This window comes from Rhinolophus sinicus, linkage group LG18 (assembly GCF_036562045.2).
Source record: "Rhinolophus sinicus isolate RSC01 linkage group LG18, ASM3656204v1, whole genome shotgun sequence".
NCBI classification, from domain to species: Eukaryota; Metazoa; Chordata; class Mammalia; order Chiroptera; family Rhinolophidae; genus Rhinolophus; species Rhinolophus sinicus.
This window is the reverse complement of record NC_133767.1, coordinates 1,568,034-1,588,232: the sequence shown is the minus strand read 5'-3', so window position 1 is coordinate 1,588,232 and position 20,199 is coordinate 1,568,034. Positions and strand designations below refer to the sequence as shown.

Here is a 20,199-nt window from a genome sequence, read left to right as displayed (position 1 = left end):
GCATTCAGACATCACCCATCTCCTCGCTCTCCAGGAAGCAGGCGCTCGGAGCAAGCCCCCCCATCTTCCCTCCATCGGAGGGTCAGCTTTAGTATTTGGAACAAGCCATCCCTCCCCATGTCGTCTGTGGGGCCCCAGCTCGGAAAGCGGTGGGGGCCATCCTCACAGAGCTGGGGTCTGACATGAGTCCCTCCGCAGGGGCCAGGCCAGGGCCGGCCAGGAGGCACAGCTCAGCCACCTCAGCACCACTACCCGCCAGACCCCTCCCTCCTCCTCCCGTGCCCTTGCCCCCCTGGGCCCCTCCTCCAGGGCGGGTTGGGGACATCACCACTTCTGTTTGTGTCTCCCCCTGCCCCCCACCCCCAGGCCTGCATTGGCTCGTGCTTCCAAGACCACATGATCCAGAACTGCACCTGTGGCCATTACCTGTACCCGCTGCCCCACGGAGAGAAATACTGCAACAGCCAGGAGTTCCCAGACTGGGGTGAGTGGGGGCTCCGGCATCGGCGCCCAGCCAGCTGGGCACTGCCCACCAAGGCTCTGGCCACCAGGGAGGGGCCAGCTGGAGTCCTGGTGGCCTGGAGTCCAAACGCCCGTGGATGTTGCAGGCGGCAGGCAGAGTCCCACCACCTATTAAAACCAACAAAATGTGGGGATAAGAGCAGCACACTTTACCCCTCACATGAGCGTAGCCCCCCCCGCCGGCCTCCACCCGGAGCGGGACTACAGGCAGAAGGAAGCTGCCCTGACCCTGCTGAGCGGGGTCTGGATGTCTGGGGAGAGGCTCCCCCAGGCCAGGCTGGGCCAAGATGGCTGCAGAGGGGGCTCAGGGGCTGGATGGGTCTCGATGGGGAGTCTGGACTGAGACAACTGCCCCAGCAGCAAACACAGACCTTAGGGAGCCCAGGGCTGGGAGGGCAGAGGCAGCCAGAGGCTCACAGGAGTAGAGGAGAGAACCTGGAAAACCTGCTCCAAGTCTCTGCCCCCCTCCCCCCTGCTCAGCCTACTGCTGAGTCTCTGCCCCCCTCCCCCCTGCTCAGCCTACTGCTACTCCGAGCTGCGCAGGAGCTTGGACCAGAGGGAGTCCTGCATCCGGATGTGTAAGGAGTCCTGCAAGTGAGTGGGGGGGGGGGCAGGGCACAGCGGGGGCGGGGGGGAGACACTGCCAGCTCCACAGCCACAGGGTGTCTTCTCTCTTCCAGTGACACCCAGTACAAGATGACCATCTCCATGGCCGACTGGCCTTCTGAGGCCTCTGAGGTGGGAAGGGGCAGTGGCCAAGCACCTGGAGGGGGGACAGGTCTGGGCGGAGGCGGCAGGCTGCCTGGAACATGGAGAGGGTGCGCTTTCCTCCTGCCCTCTCTGCCCCCTTCCCCCCAGTGCTGGGGGCAGAGCAGTGGCCCAGACTTACGGTGCTTCCCTTCTAGTCAGAGAGGCAGATGATACGCAGAAGTAAGGCCATTTCAAGTGTAACAATGGCTGTGAAGGAAGTAAACCGATGATGCGAGTGTGACCGGGGAAACCTCTTTAGATAGGTGGTCAGGGAGGACGCCCTAGGAAGGCGACATTTGAGTTAAAATGGAGGATGGCGCTGAGCCAGCCATGTGCAGGGGTGGGGAGGAGACCCCGGACAGAGGAACAGCAGGGCAAGGGTCGGGGTGGGAAAGAGCTGGCAGAGGACGGCGGGCCTCTGGGGGACGAGCCAGAGAGCCGAGAGCATTCTCCCCGCGACTGCACCACACCGTGCACTGTTACCTTCCTGCTCCCTGTCCTAACACCGTCCTTCAGGAGGACAGAGCTGTGGTCTGTCTCGCACAGTTGGCAGGACCCACAGTTGGGAGGCAATGCTGCCGGGCCCATCTGCTTCAGCCGCTTTCTTGGGTTGCAGGACTGGATTTTCCATGTCTTGTCTCAGGAGCGGGACCAAAGCACCAATATCACCTTGAGCAGGTAAGCCTGGAGTCTGGGGGGCCAGGGGGGGGGTTGGGGAAGGCGGAAAAGGGCAGGAACCAGAGCCTCGAGAGAGGGGTCTGGACATAGGTCAGCTATTCAGACACTTTTTCACACTGGTCAGATCAAGGAGCAAGTGAGAGAAGCAATGGGAGTGAGAGAAAGGCCAGGCAGGGGGCTCAGAGTCTGTCACTCCCGAAAGGAGGGCCTGTTCCTCCATCTGTCACCCACCCACCTGCCCATCCACCCACCTATCCATCATCTAGCCATCCATCCATCCACCCACCCAGGCTCCATCCATTTATCCATCTTTCCTTCCATTCAACACAAACATGCATTGAGCACAGGAAAGACACAGACCAACACTCTCAGGCAGCTCGAGTCTAGAGGCCTGGATGCAATCGGAGGTCACAGTGATGAGTGTACCAGACCCTCCCTGTGGGCACTCGGCAGGAAAGGAGCCTCCATCTCCTGAGACATAAGGGCGGTCCGTGTAGGGAGGTGGCACTTGAACCAACCCTCCAAGGAGGAGTAGGAACTATTCAGACAAGTAAAAGGCAAAGGTGCCCAGGCAGAAGCTCGGAGGGGAGAGGGCACAGGCTTTGGGAAGGCCATCAGGTGTAGGGGGAGGCCCACTCAGCTCCCCGTCTCTGCCTCAGGTCCCCTGACACAGGGGCAAGTTTAGGCCTCTATGCAGAGTCTACTGCATGTGGGCTGAGCCATCCTGGGGTGGGTGGGAGGGGAGCTCAGAGCCCGTCCTCAGCGCACCCTTTAGGGAGCTGGCTCAGAAAGGGGCCCATTGGATCGGTGCTGGGCAGCGGTGCCCTTTGTGGCCCAAGACCCAGAGGGGCCAGGGAGGGCTGCACTGTTGACTCTTCTTGGGCTGGGCTGTGAGAAGCTCGAGCAGAGGGTGGCCCTTTGGCTGCCTTTGGTGTGTGCGTGTGTGTGCACACCTCGAGCAAAAGGCATCAGCCCTTCTCGCCGCCTCCTGCAGGAAGGGGATTGTCAAGCTCAATATCTACTTCCAAGAATTCAACTACCGTACCATTGAGGAGTCAGCAGCGTACAACGTGAGTTTGGGGGCCCCCCACCTCCGCCCTGCGCCCTGAGGGTGAGGAGGGTTCCCAGCCCTGAAGAGTAGTCAGGCAGGTCCTGGGGCTGAGGTGGTCCCTTCCCCCTTCCCGGCTAGCAGCTGGGCTCCAGGCAGGCCGGTGGGGCTGGACCCCACCCCGTCAGGCCCTCAGCCCCCGCTCCCCGCAGATGGTCTGGCTGCTCTCCAACCTGGGCGGCCAGTTCGGCTTCTGGATGGGGGGCTCGGTGCTGTGCCTCGTCGAGTTCGCGGAGATCGTCATCGACTTCCTGTGGATCACGGTCATCAAGCTGGTGGCCTTCTCCAAGGGCCTGCGGCAGCGGCGGGCCCAGGCGCGCTACGCCGGCCCGCCGCCCACGGTGGCCGAGCTCGTGGAGGCCCACAGCAACTTCGCCTTCCAGCCCGACCCGGCCGACCAGGGCCCCGACCCTGGCGCCTACGCGCACGAGCAGGCCCTGCCCATCCCGGGCACCCCACCCCCCAACTATGACTCCCTGCGTCTGCAGCCACTGGATGTCATCGAGTCAGACAGTGACGGCGATGCCGTCTAGCCCCCGGCCCTGCCCACCCTGGGCAACCCAAGAACTCGGACCTGAGAAGCCGAGACCAGTGCCCAGGGCTTCATGTTATCGTGCCCTCTGCAAAGGGCTGGGAGGATGGGTGTCCTGGCCCAGTGTGCGTCCCTCCAGGAGAGGCCAGCAGCCCCTGGCCACTCCCAGGCTGGCGGCTCCATAGGGTCAGTGCTGGGACGGAGGTGGAAGTTGTGTCCTTTGGTTCCTGCCCAGCCCCCAACCCCACCTGAGGCCAGGTCCCCGCCCCCCTGGGCTCCAGAGACCCCAGAACACCCTTCCCCGGGGACAAGCCACCTCTATCCCAGTGCCAGTCACCATCTGCTCCAGAGACGAACAGGTGGGCATGCCGTGTCGTCGGTCCCCAGAATCGGTGCCTTTTCCTTGTGCCCTTGGCTGGCCTCTGTGAATGGGATTGGATGAGGGTAGCGAAGAGCATCAGGTGTGGAGCACGGGATGCTGCCAGGTGGCATGTTTTGTCCTAGAAAATAAAAGTAGAAAAGGAGAAAACACCGAGTCGAGCTGTGTTCTTTGTCTGACAGGGCAGCCAGAGTGCCCTGACCCAGCAGTGCCATGACAGCCACGCTGGCGTGGGAGCCAAGGCCTGGACAAGGCAAGGCCCCACGCAGGGGACTTTGAAAGTCCCTTTCATGTTGTCTCTGAACTAGTGACCTTACAACTTTTTTAATGCCACCCGCTGACTTCTTTGGGTTATAAGGACAGAGAGAGACAAAGGGAAAGGAGGGGAAACACTCCAAATGGCTGAAGCTCAGGCAGCTCAAAAAAAAGAAAAAAAAAGAAAAGCCATCTCCAACTCCAAACTCAGCAAGCACAGCTGGGACAGGGCAAGGCTTCCCAACTGTCACAGCAAGTTCCAGGGCTGACTCTCACTGGTCACGGAATGGGTCACATGCCTGCCTCAGAACCAATCAGTGGCCAGCTGGCCAGGCTGCTGGGCTGGTCAGACCCCACCCACACCTGAGGCCGGTTGGCTCCCAGCAGAATCCTGTGGTTTGGGGGTGCTGGGGACATGGTTCTCAGGGGTGCTGGATAAAATAAAGATACCGAGTTAAATATGAATTTCAGGTAAACAACAAATACATTTTTGAAATGTGTCCATGTAATATTTGAGCTAGATCGTGCTAATGAATTACCTGTTTTTCTGAAATTCAGATTTAACTGAGCATCTTGTATTTTTAACTGCCAAATAGGCCACCCGAAGGGCTCCCCAGAGAGAGGTCAGGAAGCTTTTATGGAAGAATTGGTGTGGCCGGAGCAGACAGCTGACCGCTCCCTCGTGGCAGGGCCCTGCTGTCACCTGCCGGTGCCAGCGGTGAAGGAGCTGTGGCTTTCGAGCCTGGCATCCGAGGGCTCAGCCGGCAAACAAGTTGGCCTCCCATCAAGGGCCCAGGGGGGCACCTGTGGGGAAAGGAGGTGCCGCAGACTCGGTGGCAGTCTGGCCACAGGCAGCTCCGATAGGGGACTGAGTGAGGAGGGCCTGGGAGAAGCCAGTGTCCCTGCACAAGGCCCGGTGGGGATGCAGGCTGGAGTCACAGCTCGTGGTCGTCACCACGGGACTACTGTGCCTCCCACTTTTTATTAGCAGGAGCGGTTGTTGTCACCACTCACCACTATCAGTTGTCATCAGACAATGGCTACATTGTATCAGGTGCTTACCACATGTCTGGCACCAGGCCAGGTACTTTATAAGCCTTATTTCACTTAATTCTCATAACCACTGAGAAATATTACCCCACTTCACAGATAAATAAATTGAGGCTCGGAGAGGTGAAGTAAGGTACCCAGGATTGCTATTCTAGTGACAAAGGTGGGACTCCAGCCTCATGCTTTTGCTGCCGGTGGTCACCGGGATGCCAATCCCTTAGCAGAGCCCAAGGCTCACCCGATGTTATGGGGCAGGTACTGGCATGACGATCGAGGTCCTCTGCCAGCTTTCTGAACTGACGTAAGGTGAAAAGGGAACACGTTGGTTCGTATCACGGAAGTGCAGGGACTCAGGCATGGCTGTATCCAGGGGCTCACCTGGGTCTGGTGGTTTCTCAGCTCCTGGCTGATTGCCCAGCATGGAGTCCCCCTCAGAGAGGTTCCCCCAACAGCCCCAGGCTCCACCCCTCAGCACAGGCACCAGGATGGGATCAATGCCCCCCTTCTCAGCATCCCATCAAAAGCCTGAGAACGAGGCTCATCCTGAACCAATGACTGATGGTAAGGGAGACGCTATCTGGCCGGCCCTGGGTGGGGCCGTGGTGGGAAAGCCCCTGATGACACCCGTGAGAGGGTCTGTTCAGGGACATTTTTTTAAATGTATTTTTCAGTTTCAGCTGGCATTCAATATTCAGCCTTAAGATGGCTTCTCTCTGTCCTTAGTTGTAGGGCTTTTGCTCAGCTGGGCTTCAGGTGGTTCTCGAGGGTGACTGTTGTGTAGTTTGTCTGTAAGTCGGACGTGGCTTTGGGAGGGGACGAGCCCAGCGTTTACTTGCTCTGCCAACTTGACCGGAAGTCGAGACTCTCAGAGACACTTTGCAGCAGGAATGGGAAGGGTGCTTCCTGCCCCCGAGCTGCCCAAAGACGGGAACCAAGCTGCTGCTGGGCGTCAGCTGCCCTCCCTTCTCTCGGGGGAGCATGGAGGGCCCGGGCGGGCTCCAAGGAGGCAGACAGGCACTGCCTTGCCCCCCAGACGGGGAGAGAAACACTGTGCTGTCCCTCGACTGGGGCCCTGTCAGAGCCCTTTCGGTTGGCAGGGCCCAAACTGCCCAGAAACGGCAGTGGGTAATTCCCACCTCCCCCCAACAGGGAAGGTCGGTCGGTTACAGAGCTGGGGGACGGTGACGTTAACACGGCGCACGTCCTCCAGGCCACTGCCCACACAGTACCTCAGGGGCTCTTCAGATCACCCTGTGGGTTAGGGACCATTACACCCGTCTGCAGGTTAGATGAGGCTCGCAGAGGGGACGTGACTTTCCCAAGGTCATTCAGCTGGGAGGTGGCGAAGCTGGGACTCAAAGCCCAGCGGCTCTCGCCGACATTGGTGCAGAGCTCACCGCAGGGGTTTCCACTAGAGCAGCTCGCTGTGCCTCCCAGGCCGCTGGCCCCCCTTTCTCGAGGCGCCTGGCTGGACCCGCCAGGCAGTGTGGGACCCACCGCGAGAAACCAGGTCTTTTTCTCGGTGCGACTTTGCAGCTGATGCTTTTCTGGGTCCAGCAAAACTGGTTCCAAGGCTGTGAGGACAGAGAGTGAAAGAAGCCCTGACAACCCAGTGAGATGCTGCTGCCTGACAGCCAGGTGAGGCTGGTTCCTGAGAGGCATAGGCACACGGTGCCACTCCAGGCACAGGTGTGATGTCCCCACTGGGATGGTGTCACAAGCTTGCCTCCAGCCCCAGTGGTCGGGAGCGGGGGTGCCCGTCGCCAGGCCTGCTCTGCACCCCAGCACTGCCACGTGAGAGCTCGGTGACTCTGGGCAATCCCCCTATACCCCTCCAAACCCGTCCCTTTGTGTAGGATGGGGCCGTCTGTGCCAGTTCCACAAGGGACCCCGTGACACCCTGCTGCCCTCCCCTCCCTTGTGATCCAAACCCAGTGTGCTCAGAGCTGCAACTGCCCAGCCCCAGCAAGAAATCCTGAATGGTCTCAGCCAGGGGTTCTCTCCTGGAGGTGATTCTGGCCCTTGGACAACGTCTGGAGACCTTTCTGGTTGTCACATCACGCCTCGGGGAGCACCTCCACCATGGCAGAGCTGTCCGGCCCAACAGCACTAGTGTCCAGGCTGACAGACCCTGTGGAGCCAGTCCTGTCCCCACCTTCCCAGCCTTCCTTGCAGCTGGGGAGATGTCCGTTGACTGAGAAATGGCCAGTGAGGCCTGGGGGCAGGTCAACGGGGGCTTCCAGGAAGGCCTCTGCCTGCTGGTGGAAGGCACAGAGTTACTGCCCGAGCGCGGCCTCCGCTACGGCCGCCTGAGGTGGACGACATACCTGCTGCCGCCAAGGACGGGGCATCCAGCACGCGGGGAAAGGACGCGATCACAGAGGCGCTGGCCCTGGTCCTGACAGTCCAGCCGCCGAATCAGTGCCGTCGCCGCCATCGCACAGCTTGTTACTGAGAAAAAGCAACTTCTATTTGAGTCACTCAAACTACATTATTGTTCCCTGTAGCCAAGTACCCCCTTATGAGACACAGAAGCTACCAGCAAAAAAAAAAAAGATAGAATCCGCACCATCCCGTGAGTTTTAAAGGTCAGAGGAAAAGCCCAAGTCCTTACGATGGCCCACAGGCTGTGGGGAGCAGGTCCCCCATCCTCTGACCTTATTTCCTGTTCCTGCCACTGACCTTGGTGGCCCCGGGGCCTGGTCCCACTGCCCTCTGCCTGACTGCTCGTCCTGTGGCTCTGCTGCATCCCGCGCCCTCTAGGTCTCGGGCTTACCTGCCCTCTTACCCCAGGCGGCTTTCAGTCCTGACTGCTCTTGTCCCAACATCTGAAACTGTCCTCTGTTGGTTTACCTGATTCTCCCTCCCTCCTGTCCCATGACAGTTGTGTCCCCAGGGCGTAAGACACGGAGTGTGGCAAGCATCCAAATGTTCACAGAGAAAAGAAAACAGCCTTCGTGCATTTCAAAGCGTTTATTAATTCCATTTTCAAGATTGGATCATTTAAAAAGTCATCTGAAAATTCCTCTAATAAATAATTTATCCTAATTTACAACTTATTTGTGATGATACAAATGAACCAAGTCTTTTTCAAACAAGTTCTGCCCAATCCCGAGCCGTTTCCGCACGAAGCCACCTGTACAGCTGCCGGGCACGGGCGCGGGCTCAGTACTGCACACCACGCATGGCGGCCACTGTGCTGCTCAGACGCCGCGGCAGGCCCCGGCTGGCCTGCCTGTAGTCCTCGGGCTTGGTCTTCAGCAGCGTCCCGACGTGCCGGAGGGTGCGGGAGGGCTGCAGGCCCAGGGCATCCATCACGTTGATCAGGTAGTCTGTGGGGGCGGAGGGGCAGACACAGCTCGCCAGACTCAGCATCAGGAGGAACAGGCCCCACAGCCCCCGATGTAAGAACGAGACACCCCAGCCCCCAAATGCTGGTGCACGCTCTGCCCTCAGCGGGTGCCCTCGACCCCGAGGGTCTTTCCAAGAGTGTCAGGCCTGAGTGAGGCCCGAGTGCAGGAAGTCTGACTTTGCAAAGGGCCAGCACCATTCCGCCACCCCCTTCCCACTGAGACACTCGACTCTCCAGCCGACCTCACCGGAAGCTCCACACTGGGGCCCGCTGGCCCCGTGAGCTCATCCGAGCAGACACTAAAGATGTCCCAGCAGAGCCGCCCTCATGCTGGTGGGGGGTTGCCTAACATGACGCAGGTTCCCACACGTCCCAGATGACCCCTTGGGGTGCTAAAGACTGACTCCTGAGTGCACCCCAGACCACATCACTGAGAACCTCCAAGGAAGCCCTTGGGCCCCACAAACCTAAGCACCAAGCAAGCTGGGCGACACTAGCAGAGTGGAGAAGGCCAGGTATCCGAGGTCACAGAGACCTCAGCCACGTCCTTCCAGCTCTCCGAGTCCCCACTCCCACCTGCTGGCGCAGGCAAGACCCACAGGCTGTAGCTACGAGGGTGCCGGACGGCGGCCATGACAGCTGCTGTCAGGACATGTTTTGGAACACAGACGTCTGGGGGGCCCTGGACAGCGGCCCGCACTTTGAACAAGCTTCTGAGCCAAATCAGGGGTTGCCGTTAAGCAAGGGCCTGGGAGGAGGTTCCAGGTGCACTGGCGGAGCTGCCCCCCGCCCCCCGCCTGTCCTGGGGACCCACCGATGTCCGTGGCCAGCTGCTTGGTGGAGTGCTGGGTGAGCTCGGGGATCTGGAGGATCACGTCGCAGTAGGTCTGCATGGTGGCCCTGGCGACCGAGCCCAGCCAGCTGTCAGCCATGTTGTCCAGCTCGGGCAGCTCGTCGCCTGGGGAGGGGGAGGGGAAGGTGGGCGTCACGCAGAACCCGCTCAGGACAAGCCCTGGGCAACCGCTCCCCCGGGCCTCTGGGCGAGCTGGCCCACGACGGCGCTGTTCACACAGACGTGCCAGGCGCTGCCATCTCGAGGGAGACGCAGGGAACAGGACAATGACATCTCAGGTCACCCGGTATGGACTAAGGACCATGAGGCTAGAGCAGGAAGCAGGCAGGTGAGGCGGGCAGAGTTCCCAGAGGCGGGTGGAGGGCAGTCACGCAGGCCGAGGCCTCCTACACATAGAGCAAGGGGCGGGCGGGTAGCAGACCCGCGGGCGGGAGCCGCACACCCACAGAGCGGGAGGAGGCAGGATGGCTGGGGACACAGAAGGCCAAAGCTCGGACAGCACTCCAGAGCTGACTGATGCCCGTTCAAAGCCGACCCCACCACTCAGGAGCTGGTAACAGTCCTGGCTGCACAGGCTGCACAGGTTACGTGAGGCCCTGGGCACGGCCACCACACACTCAGTGCTACACACATGGCAGGTGTCAGAGTCAGCGTGAGGCCAGGGAGGGAGCAATGGGACACAGTGTGAGGCCGGGGCTGGTCACGGAGGTCACCTAGAATCCTGCGGACCCAGGAAGCAGGAAGTGGGCCACGGCTACAATGTGAGAGCCTGTACAGGGACAGACAGGCTGTGGGGAGAAGCGCGAGAGGGGGCAGCCAGTCTGCAAGAGACCTGCCGGTCTCCACAGGGAAGGGGCACCCCCAACAGCAGGAAAGGGGGGGCAGACATGACAGCGACATGACAAAAAGTACGTGGACAAGCAGTGATAAATGACCCACGTAGGAGAAGAGGGGCCAAATGCTCCCACGACCACTAGAAACCCAGCAGGCGAGGACGGGGGCTGCAAGCACTTGCTGGGATGGAGTCTTGTCCCCAGGTTCCAGGGGCCAGAGGTTTTCAAGCCATCAGGACTCATGGGTCAGAGTGAGGTCAAGAGGCAGGAAACGGGCAGGAGAGAAAAGGAGGCCAAGGAGGCCGTAAGGCCAGGCAGATGGGGAGCTGGGCTCGGCAGCACGGCAACTTTGGCGGTCGGCTCTGCAATGATCTGGCCACACCGCTTTCAACGTGGCCTGTCTGGAGCCACAGCCCACATAGCGCTGGCTCTGGCTGAGGGCCACACACCGCCGCAGCCCCTCTCAGGACCAGCCAGAGCCTGACCCCACAGACTGCAATCTAGACCTGGACAGTGGGGGGCTCCCCTGGGCCCAGCACCCCATGGGCGGCATGTTCACTGTCACTCACCCCAAGGTCACAAACCCAGGACAGCGGCCAAGCCTCCAGGGACCTCCCGCCCCCTGTGGCTCACACGGGGTGACTGGCTGGCAAGGGGACCAGCAGGGACCAGACCAACACTGTCATGCACAAGCCCCCACTGGGACCCACTGTGTCACATGACCCTGCCAGACAGCCCTTCAAAATTCCCGAAGTTCAAGTTCCTCATGGGAAGAAGGCTCACAGAGACTTTCAAATCTCCCTTCTACTTATAGTGTTTAGAAAAACCCATTCGTCTCGTCAGAGAGTTCCTACTGGGGGCTCGGCGTCTGGTCCTTCAAACCTGCACGGTCACAACGCTAGAATCCTCGATGACACACGGGTGCGCACGGTGGGACTTGTCCCCATTTGCTACATGGTTGAACTCTTCGTAATAAAACATCACGAGAGAAAGGAACACAGAAATAAATGCCCACACCGGCTGCTCGCTGTGGTTGTCGTATTTTCGACCATCGCTACCATCCTGCTTCCCAGCTAGGGTTTCCCTTCCCTTCCCAGGGACCGTGTGTGACGAGGGGAAAGGTGCCCCATGGGCGGCCGCCCCTCCCCGGCCAGCAGGCCCCGCTCACCTTGCTCAGGGGGGAAGGGCAGCTTCCCCGCGTGCAGTGCCAGCTCCAAGGCGGGGTCCTCCTGAGTCACAAAGGGCTCCAGGTTCAGCGGGAGGGACATGATGTACTGCCCGATCTGCAAGAGGAAGGCACCTTCAGGCGGGCACGATGCCCGCGGGCCATCTGCGCAGGACACTTGTGCGAAGGCAGACGATGGACAGACACGACTCCGCAAGCGGGGTGGCCCCGGTCTGACCTTTCCGGCTGTGCTTATCCTGCTAATGGCAACACCTTCAGAAAGTCAGTGGTGGTTTGCAGGCAGAGCATGCAGCCGCCGTTCAAACGGCCTCAGTAGTTTTGGAACTGGGCGAAGGAAGGCATTTTGTTGGAAAAGAAGCCATGTGTGATTAGAAACTGATTTGGAGGGGAAACTGTATTGTTTTCATAATACAAACCCTACGAAATAAAGACTGAAAAAACCTTCTTGGTTGGTGGAGAATCTCAAAACGTAAGGTTCCAAGACTTTGGGGACAAGCCCACAGATGACACAGTGCTTGTCAGATACACGTGACGTCATCACGGGCGTATTTTAGACGCCTATTTCTATTACCACTCATAACTATTTTGTGCTTCAAGGTAAGAATTTGTTTCAAAATAAGGTTGATTTTCAGGTTACGACAACATAATGTATATATTTTCAAAAGGTCTGTGAGCCTGTTGTTGCTTTATTTTGGATCCAGATTCTCCAGACTCAGAGTTGATACTGATTCTGCAAATGAAAAGTCTCAGAACTCTCAGCCTAGCTTCACACGTGCCTATCCAGCGGCGGGTCCCCGAGACTGGGAGCCGGAAGTTAACACAGACTCCACAATCTACCAGCCCAGAGAACTATCCGATGGTTACACCCGCGCTCCAAATGTTGCATGTGGTCTGGCTGTCGTAAGTCTATATGTCCTACGGGCCACCATGCTAACCAAAATGTGATAGTTTCGTCTCCCTTCAGAGAGGTACACAGACGGTAACGTAAATTAATCAGCATTCTCCCCTTTCATTTGCTTGTACAATCTTTCACTCAAATGAGGCAAGTGGCCCCTTACCCACCTCAGCAACACACGGTACATTCCTCATCTCCCCACAAGGCTGGAGGAAGGGAAGGACACTGATTCTGACACCTGGCGTCTGTGTGGTTTTAACTTTTCACGGCCTCTGTCCCACTGCGTCCCTTTATAACACTCCCATGGCCGTGTGGGTGAGGACACGCGCGAACACAACAAAGCGGCATTTTGGTACCAGACCTCAGTAACCTGACATCCCACACGAGCAGCGGCCTGAGACTGGGGGCCTTGCGGTGGCTCCTAGGCCGGGTCCATGTGTCTGCTTACTTTTTGGAAGTCGGTGTGGAAAGGGACGCTCACCTCGGCCCCTGTGACATGTGCCTGCTATTCGCACAGCCCACAAATACTCCTGGATCTGCTGTGTGGGCCTCAGCGGCTCAGGAAAAACGAAACGCTTTGTGGGCAAACGGACTTTGGTTTGAGTCGCGCCTGTACCACTGAGTGACACGGGGCAACGTCATCTGTTCAGGGCCTTGGGTGCATCATCTCTGAAATGAGGACGACCCCACTCTTACTTCAAAGGGCTGTGGCAAGGATGAAACTAACCCCGTGTGACGCACACACAGGACACTGCGTGTCCTAACCGAGCTGCGCTGGGTCAACGGCCTCCCCGCCCCACTTCTGTCCCCCAGAGCCTATGCTGTGACACTGCCACCAGCCAACAGCACAGCTTTCGTCGACAGGACATCGTCTCCCACATCGACCCTCACCTGGCGCTGTCCTTGCAGTGCGTGCTCAACAGTTTTCCTGCCCCACGTACAACGTCTGCAACGCAGGAGGGTCACAGCTGTGGGAGAGGCCCTGCCTGGAAACGCGTCCTAACCTTCCTTCCTGCTCTGCAAACTTCAGGTCAGTTTGTAACCTCACGGCCCTTCCAGCAACATCGTCTCCTGAATTAATGCCGACTGTACGAACATGGTCTCGATTTTAAAAGCGGGATTATTCCCATTGGTTGTACAGACCAACCCACATCTGAACAGCTTCCTCAGGAAACAAGTAACGCCCAGGAGGACAGGAGAACGACGGCCACTCTGGACTGGACGCTGCTCAGGTGGACAGGGCGTGATGGCACCACACACATGGGGCACCCACACACCTCTACAACCCCCGTGCCTTTGTCAGTGGAGTCACAACTCCGGGGCGGGGGGAGGGTTCCAGAGGGAGGGCACAGGCAGGAACCACCCACCTGGAAACCACCCGAGACCAGCCTTCTCCGTGGCGTGAGGCGCCTGGCTGGGTATATGGCCCCACATGGTCACTGTACAGCACGCACACACTTCCGAGCAGGTGCAGGAGGAAGGAAGGAAAGGCCACGAGCAGGCGTGCAGGTGTGAACGCGGGAGGAAGGGACTCCAGTGCCCGCTGCCCTGCAGCCCTCGCCCTGCTCCTCCGAAACATTAAGGCTCTATAACTACAGTTCTTGTGGAGACTCAGCTGCCGCTGTGAACACGAGAGCACTCAGCACAGGCCTGGCACATAGTAGGTGCTCACGAACAGCCTGCTGAACTTGAACTCGGAACGACAGACACACACAAACGTCAGACAGAAGAATTCGGCCACCTGCATCCTGGCTCCCCAAGTCACAATTTCCCACTGGACTTACTCTGACAGCCTCAGGTCTGGCCACACCTCACACTGGGGAGACGGGGTGGGGGGGCACGTGAGGTTCTCAAATCAGCACGTGTTTCATCCGCTGGTTTAAGGACATCAGTGGCATTTCCTTCAAGTCCTGGATGTGGATGGAGGCTTTCCAAGGGCAAAGGTCCAGATGGCACCGATGGGGTAATAACTACTGTGCCCGAAGGGCCAGAATCAAAACCTGAGATGTGGCCTGAAACGCGGCGAGCAGCAGAGGAAGGCAAAGGGGGCTCTTACGTTGCTGATGTACTCGAGGGGGGTGAGGCTGAAGGTGGGCAGGTCGTCCGCCAGGGTTTCTCCAATGCCGGCTGTGCTCCAGCTCTAGGGAAGGAAGGAGGACACGGTGTCAGCACCAGGCCCCGGACCGCGCCGCACCAAGCTCGCAGCGCTCCCCGCCAGGGGCTGGCAGACCAGGGGCTTCTCATCTTTAAAGCACCACCCTGAAGCTGGCCAGCAAGGAGGTCATGCCATCTTGGCACCCCACAGATGGTGGCAGGACCCACCATCACACCACACGTCTGTGGGTACCGGGCCTCTTTCCCCCGAAAGCACAAAGGACAGTGGGAGCCCTGTGCGCTGTCTCCCTACGGGACGGGGTCTCAGCACTCCCAAGAGGCCAGGACCCCCCAAATCCACCAGAGACCATGTGAAATCCCGTCCTCGTGGGAGGGAGGCCCAGGAAGCCCTTTGGGGCTGCAGCGATGCAAACCACACTCGCCAGGAGCACAGAACTGAGCTACGCCTGCCGCTTTCATCTGTACGGGTGTTTCTGCATCACCTAACTGATGCAGAACTCGGAGGGAAAGGGGACAGGGACGGGAAGGGCCTGCAAACCCCACAGCGGCCCCTCTGTCCTCTCCCTGAGCCCTGTCTGGGGGAGACCCTCAACACCAACTTGTCTCCTTCCGTCACTGAAAGTGGAATGAATGGCTACGGCTTCACCGGGTGGGCCTCTGGTCGTCGTCTGGAGGAGGCAACTCACCAGCAGCGCGAGGTTACCGTCCAGCCTGGCATGCCTCACAGAAGTCTAGCTTAATTCCAACCTGACTCACCCTCAAGCCAGCCTGGAACACAAGGCCCTTTGTGGCTGGGCTCCTGGAGTGAGCCCCGAGGTCACGCGGCAGCTGCTCTCTGCAGCCACCGGTGCCTGATCTGGTGGCCTGACCCTTAAGCAGTGGTCCTGGGAGGCGATGGCCACGTCCACAGGCTCCCGCAGGGCTAAGCCGCCGCTGGCCTCCCCACGCTCTCCAGCTCAAGTGCTTCTGTCGAACGATCTTTGCTCAGGACAAGCTCCTTCCTCCCCCATCCCCGTACCTACAATTTTCTAAATGCCGTGTTCTTGCGTGAGAACCCTCTTTCGTTTCAAAACGGCCCCCTTTTTTCAGGTAACTCCCACCTCACTGAGAAGGAACATCCGACACCCACGTGGACCGGGTGCTGAGACGTGCGGGGCCTCGTGTCGGCTTTGCAGGGACGACACAGACATCCCCCGCCCATCTCCCCAGCGCTACCCCGAACACACACAGGCCCCTACTTCCAGAGGTCGCAGCGGCAGATACCACAAGTGTCCAGAGGAGCAGGAGCTCAGGGTAGTTAGAGAAGCGGTAGCTACTGGGCACACAAGGTGCGAGAAGAGGCCGGGAGGAGGACGCACAGCTTTGAACACCGGGCTAAGAGAAGGCTCTCTCCAACACACTGTGGGCGGGGAGGGAGGGGGAGGGGAGGGGAGGGGAGGGGGTGGGGGAGGGAGGGAGGGGAGGGAGGGAGGGGAGGAGGGAGGAGGAGGGAGGGAGGGGAGGGAGGGAGGGAGGGGAGGGGAGACCAGAGCAGCCAGAGCCAGCAGAGGAAACGGGCCTGACAGGCAATCCCTTGAAAAGGAAGTGGGATGAGCAGAAAAAAGAAGAGATGTGGGGAAGGAAAGTGAGCAGCTCTAGGAAAAGCCGAAACAGAAAAGGTGTCGAGGACAGGACACGGCAGGACCCTGCAAATAGCCCCACAAACCCCAGAGCAGACCCGGGAGGCCACTCTGCTGCGTAAGTCCCAGAATGATTTCCCAAGACAACAGCACCTCTGACATGCCCCAACCTACCCAGGGGCTCGTGACCTCCCTTATTGCCCCAGAGGCACGGCGACGTGGCCCCCCCCAGGGCCGAAGCCGATCAGGCCACAGTGCGAGCCCCAAGAAACAGCCTGGAGACACAGCATCACGGGGACAGAACTAAGAGAAAGCCTCGCTAAGCGGTGAGGTGCAGGGGACCAGAGGCTGTGCAGTGGGACTTCGGGCCTCGGGAGTGGAAGGGGGCGCCTCCTGAAGCTCTGGGAAGGAGGCGGGGCGGGGGCCACCGCAGTTGGGGGGCTCACCTCCATCTTGGGGATGAGCAGCAGCTGCTGTCGGATGCGCAGGAAAACCGAGTCGAAAGCCAGCTGGTGCGCCTGCTGGTTCAGCCGCATCAGGGCTGCCCGGGAGGCCGACAGCAGGTTGTGCTTTCCGGACCCTTTTTCCTAGGACACGGGAGGCAAGAGGCTATCTGTTGGGCCCTGAACCCGAGCAAGGTTATTAGCTAGTCACACGCTTTGAAAGCCACTGAGCAGAAAACAGCGAGGCGTTCCAGACCATAGCGGCCCCCAACCCAGGACCCAAGCACACGCCTAATGAGATACATGGGCCCCCCTAGGCCCAGTGAGTTGGGTCCGGCGGGTGCAGGCGTCCAGAATCCGTATTTCAATTCACTTTCCCAGGTGCTCACGGACTGCGGCTGGCAGGTTAGGAAGCGCTACCCTGTGACTGTCCCGCAGGGATAAGGAGCTGGGAGGAGACCCCCAGAGGTGCCCCCCATAAACAGGGGTGATGGACGAGCCCTGACCCCAGCAAGCTCGGGTCCATGACACTGGGCCGCGAGCCAGTGTGTGCACAACCTGCGTGAGCCCCGAGGAATCCCCAAGGCCTGAGAAAATGCGGAGGTGGAAAGCGGACCCTCCTGCCATTATAAATGAACCGATCAGGACCAACAGGAACAAGCCAGATTGGCAACAAAGATAAAGAGCCGCGTCCCCCAATCACAGAAGCACGGATGAGTGAACGTGCAGACCTGCTCCAACACGGGCTGTCCACTCACATGCGGCCGCGGGGGGCCGGGATGCAGGTGGGGGAGGCCGTGAGGGGCGTGTCCAGAGGCCCACGGCAGCCCCCCCAGAGCTCGCAGCCGGAGGGATAACTCTGGACTGCGCTCAGGGCTATGGGAGCAGCAATGTCTCCTCTGCCTGTCACCCCGAGAGTGAGCGTCAAACAAGACCCAGGGGGTGTGGACATGATTCTGGAAAGGACGCCTGTGGCCCTCTCAGAGCCGTGGGGGCTGTTCCCAGGGAGCTATGTGACTCACTTCCTGTCTTGGGAGGTTCTTCTATTGCTGGAGCCCAAGGGTTTAAGCTCAAAGTCAAAGGCAGCTTTACGGCAGACAAACTAAGAGTTTAAGTGACGGAACAGCCAGCAGGGCACACCTGCCCCCAGGTCCCCACGTGGAGGGACCTGCACTGCAGGGGCACCTGACTTGCCCCGTCCCAACTCCAGGGCTGGGGTCCCCCTTTCCGGCTGCCCACTGGCATCAGTACACATTCCAGTCCCCGCTCTCCATTCAGTAAAAGGGGACTGTCCTTGCACGAGGGCCGGGGCTGTTGACAGGACCAACTCTGGGAGGAGGTACAGGCAGCTCATGTGGCCGCAGATCTAAAGTCACGTGGTCCGACAACCTCCTCTCAAGAGTGAAGCTCCGTTACCCGATTCCTACTCTACCCTTCTGACCCAGGTTAGGTCATCAGCTCCCTAAACCCGCATCGTAAATGAGACGGAAGTGGCAGCAGGACACACCAGCGCCCAGGGCCCACGCACGGGCCAGAAGGCCCGATGGGGCCGAGGGGACCGACGCCGCCAGCCTGGCCGCGTACCTTGAGGGTATAAAGGGTTTCCATCAGGCTGGCGTACTCCGCAGGGCTGTCCTTCTGGAGGTAGTTGTGTTCTTGCCATGGGTTCTTGGCGGAGGGTTTCCTGTCCGTCAGGACGCTGTCCTGGATGCCGGCCAGGCTGCGAGGGCTGTAGGAGTCGGACAGGTACTTCCCGGCTGTGGACAGGATCCTGCAGGGACAGAGCTGCGCATTACACCCCAGCTGCCCGCGTGGAGCACCGCTCTGGGAACACTCACGTTGCTCCTTATTCAATCCCAGGACACCGTCACGAGCCAGGCGCATTTGGGGTCCGTTTCCTATGAAGACACCCTTTGCCATTTAGGAGTGAGAGGGACCTCAGGTGCACGACAGACAGATACCACGTGCCACTTCCTGTCTGACAGCCCACACACGTGCTGTCTTCCTAACACGATATCAGCCGGCATGGGCAGCGGCCGCTCTCTTCCAGCCTGGGACACTGCACTTCCTGTGCGGCCCTGCCTGTTACATGGGCTCCACTGTGTGGAACAGCGAAAGCCACGTGAGCCACCAGACACGTCAGGGGGATAGCTGGTCCCTGGAGAGCAGGGACAGCAGCTCGCCACAGGCCCCCAAGCACAGGATGCGCGGTCACCAGCCTGGGCTGGTGTGGGGCTGGTATTCGCCCGCACTGGGAAGTCTCCTTCCGTTGTCCGGGTGCTACAGAGATTGACTGCGCCTGCCCAGTGTGAGAAAACGGGAAACGGCCTGGAGGAGCCCGTGGGTGCCGGCCCCCCTCTAGAGCTGCTGGGGAAGCCCATCTGTCCAAGGGTGACTCGACCCCCCACACACACACGAACGCAGTTTCTCCTCTGCCCGACTTTACCCTCCAGCTGACGCGTACACGGGTACAGAACAGTACGAACCTATGTACCCAGGACAACAGACCCTGCGTTGTGTTCCAACGTGGCTGCTTCCAACCCCTGCTTTATGGGAATTTCTCACGAAGAAAACTGCTTCGCACGAGGCAGCTTTTATATTCACTCGCCTTTTTTTCCTCCAAAAACAAACCTGCCTCACCCTTAAGGGCAAGTCCCACCTCTCCCTGCTGCTCAGGCCCACAGGTCACCTCGGTTGGGTCTCTCACCTGCCAAACTGTGGGGTCACTGTCACCGCCTTACTTCCACGTCATCGCTATTCCTCGCCTGCGTCTCAGCAGCCTTCCCTGCCCCCATCCCTCTACACGCCACTTACTCTGCCTTCCCAAGGGCTAAGAGAATGATCTTTCCCAAAGACAAATCTGATTTGCCCTTTTCCCAGAGACCCCTCAGTGCCCCCAGGTGGACGTGAACAGGCCTGAGCAGGGCACCCAGGGTCCCCGTGGCAGGAGCCACGGGTCCTTATGAGCGCCCCCGACTCACGCCCAGTGCCCGCCCTGCCTGCCACACGGCTTCATGCACGTGTGGGCCGAGCCCACGCCCCCTGCACCAGAACACTCGGCCCTCTGCTGTGCATCTGCGACAACCCCACTTCCTCGGGGGCAACTGGTCCCAGGGGCTCCCTGCCCACTTTTTCCCGGTGTCCCCCAGGCACTCAGTCTTCCGCACCCATCAGCCTCGCACCTCTCGGGGGCGTCTGTCACATTTCGTCTCATTTCTCGCCCACCAGACAGTGAGGACACTACAGAGTCCTTCGCCTGAGTGCCTGGCACCTGGCAGGGGCTCCTGATGACCTTGTGAGTGACGGGAGCCTGGGTTCGGGGAGTGGGAGGCTGAGAGCCCAGCGAGCTTCCGTCTCTGCCCTCTGAGACCTCAAACTCCTGTATGGGGCTAACCAGTCAGCCGGGGAAACCGGCACCAAGTGGAAGAAAAACAGACAGGTGGGAACGTTTTAAGGACTAGAGCTCAGAATTTAAAACGTCGAAGAACATGCTCCACGATAAAAACCAAATCTAATATAAAGAAATGCCAAAGAAACACAGTCCAAGCCCGAGGAACCAATGGCCTCTCCCTCACCTCTTCACCCATCAGATGGTCTCATCATGAGCCTGATTTCCCATGACGTGCAGT

At 59.5% G+C, this 20,199-nt stretch overlaps 2 protein-coding genes and 2 long non-coding RNA genes across 5 annotated transcripts in view; 1 reads left to right on the top strand and 3 right to left on the bottom strand.

The window, feature by feature from the left end:
- Positions 1–4,131, top strand: part of SCNN1B (sodium channel epithelial 1 subunit beta) — a 58,369-nt gene extending 54,238 nt beyond the window's left edge. For both annotated transcript variants that reach the window (XM_074322993.1, XM_074322992.1), the window contains exons 9-14: positions 367–484; positions 1,041–1,116; positions 1,203–1,260; positions 1,889–1,950; positions 2,945–3,020; positions 3,211–4,131. In XM_074322993.1, the coding sequence (XP_074179094.1) occupies positions 367–484; positions 1,041–1,116; positions 1,203–1,260; positions 1,889–1,950; positions 2,945–3,020; positions 3,211–3,591 (771 nt within the window). In that variant the 3' untranslated portion in view covers positions 3,592–4,131. The remainder of the gene's footprint in view (positions 1–366; positions 485–1,040; positions 1,117–1,202; positions 1,261–1,888; positions 1,951–2,944; positions 3,021–3,210) is intronic.
- LOC141569492 (uncharacterized) lies at positions 1,162–1,915 on the bottom strand. Its single transcript, XR_012493201.1, has 3 exons — positions 1,756–1,915; positions 1,412–1,553; positions 1,162–1,324 (listed from the first exon to the last, which is right to left on the bottom strand). It is a non-coding gene; the product is annotated as an uncharacterized LOC141569492 (long non-coding RNA).
- Positions 3,865–6,831, bottom strand: LOC141569493 (uncharacterized). Its single transcript, XR_012493202.1, has 2 exons — positions 6,672–6,831; positions 3,865–4,090 (listed from the first exon to the last, which is right to left on the bottom strand). It is a non-coding gene; the product is annotated as an uncharacterized LOC141569493 (long non-coding RNA).
- A 1,401-nt stretch (positions 6,832–8,232) lies between these two features.
- The window catches only part of COG7 (component of oligomeric golgi complex 7), a 39,831-nt gene continuing 27,864 nt past the window's right edge, over positions 8,233–20,199 (bottom strand). Inside the window, exons 12-17 of the mRNA XM_074322988.1 lie at positions 18,155–18,341; positions 16,574–16,714; positions 14,450–14,533; positions 11,481–11,595; positions 9,441–9,584; positions 8,233–8,606 (exon numbers count right to left, since the gene is read on the bottom strand). Coding sequence (XP_074179089.1) covers positions 8,440–8,606; positions 9,441–9,584; positions 11,481–11,595; positions 14,450–14,533; positions 16,574–16,714; positions 18,155–18,341 — 838 coding nt within the window. The 3' untranslated portion in view covers positions 8,233–8,439. The remainder of the gene's footprint in view (positions 8,607–9,440; positions 9,585–11,480; positions 11,596–14,449; positions 14,534–16,573; positions 16,715–18,154; positions 18,342–20,199) is intronic.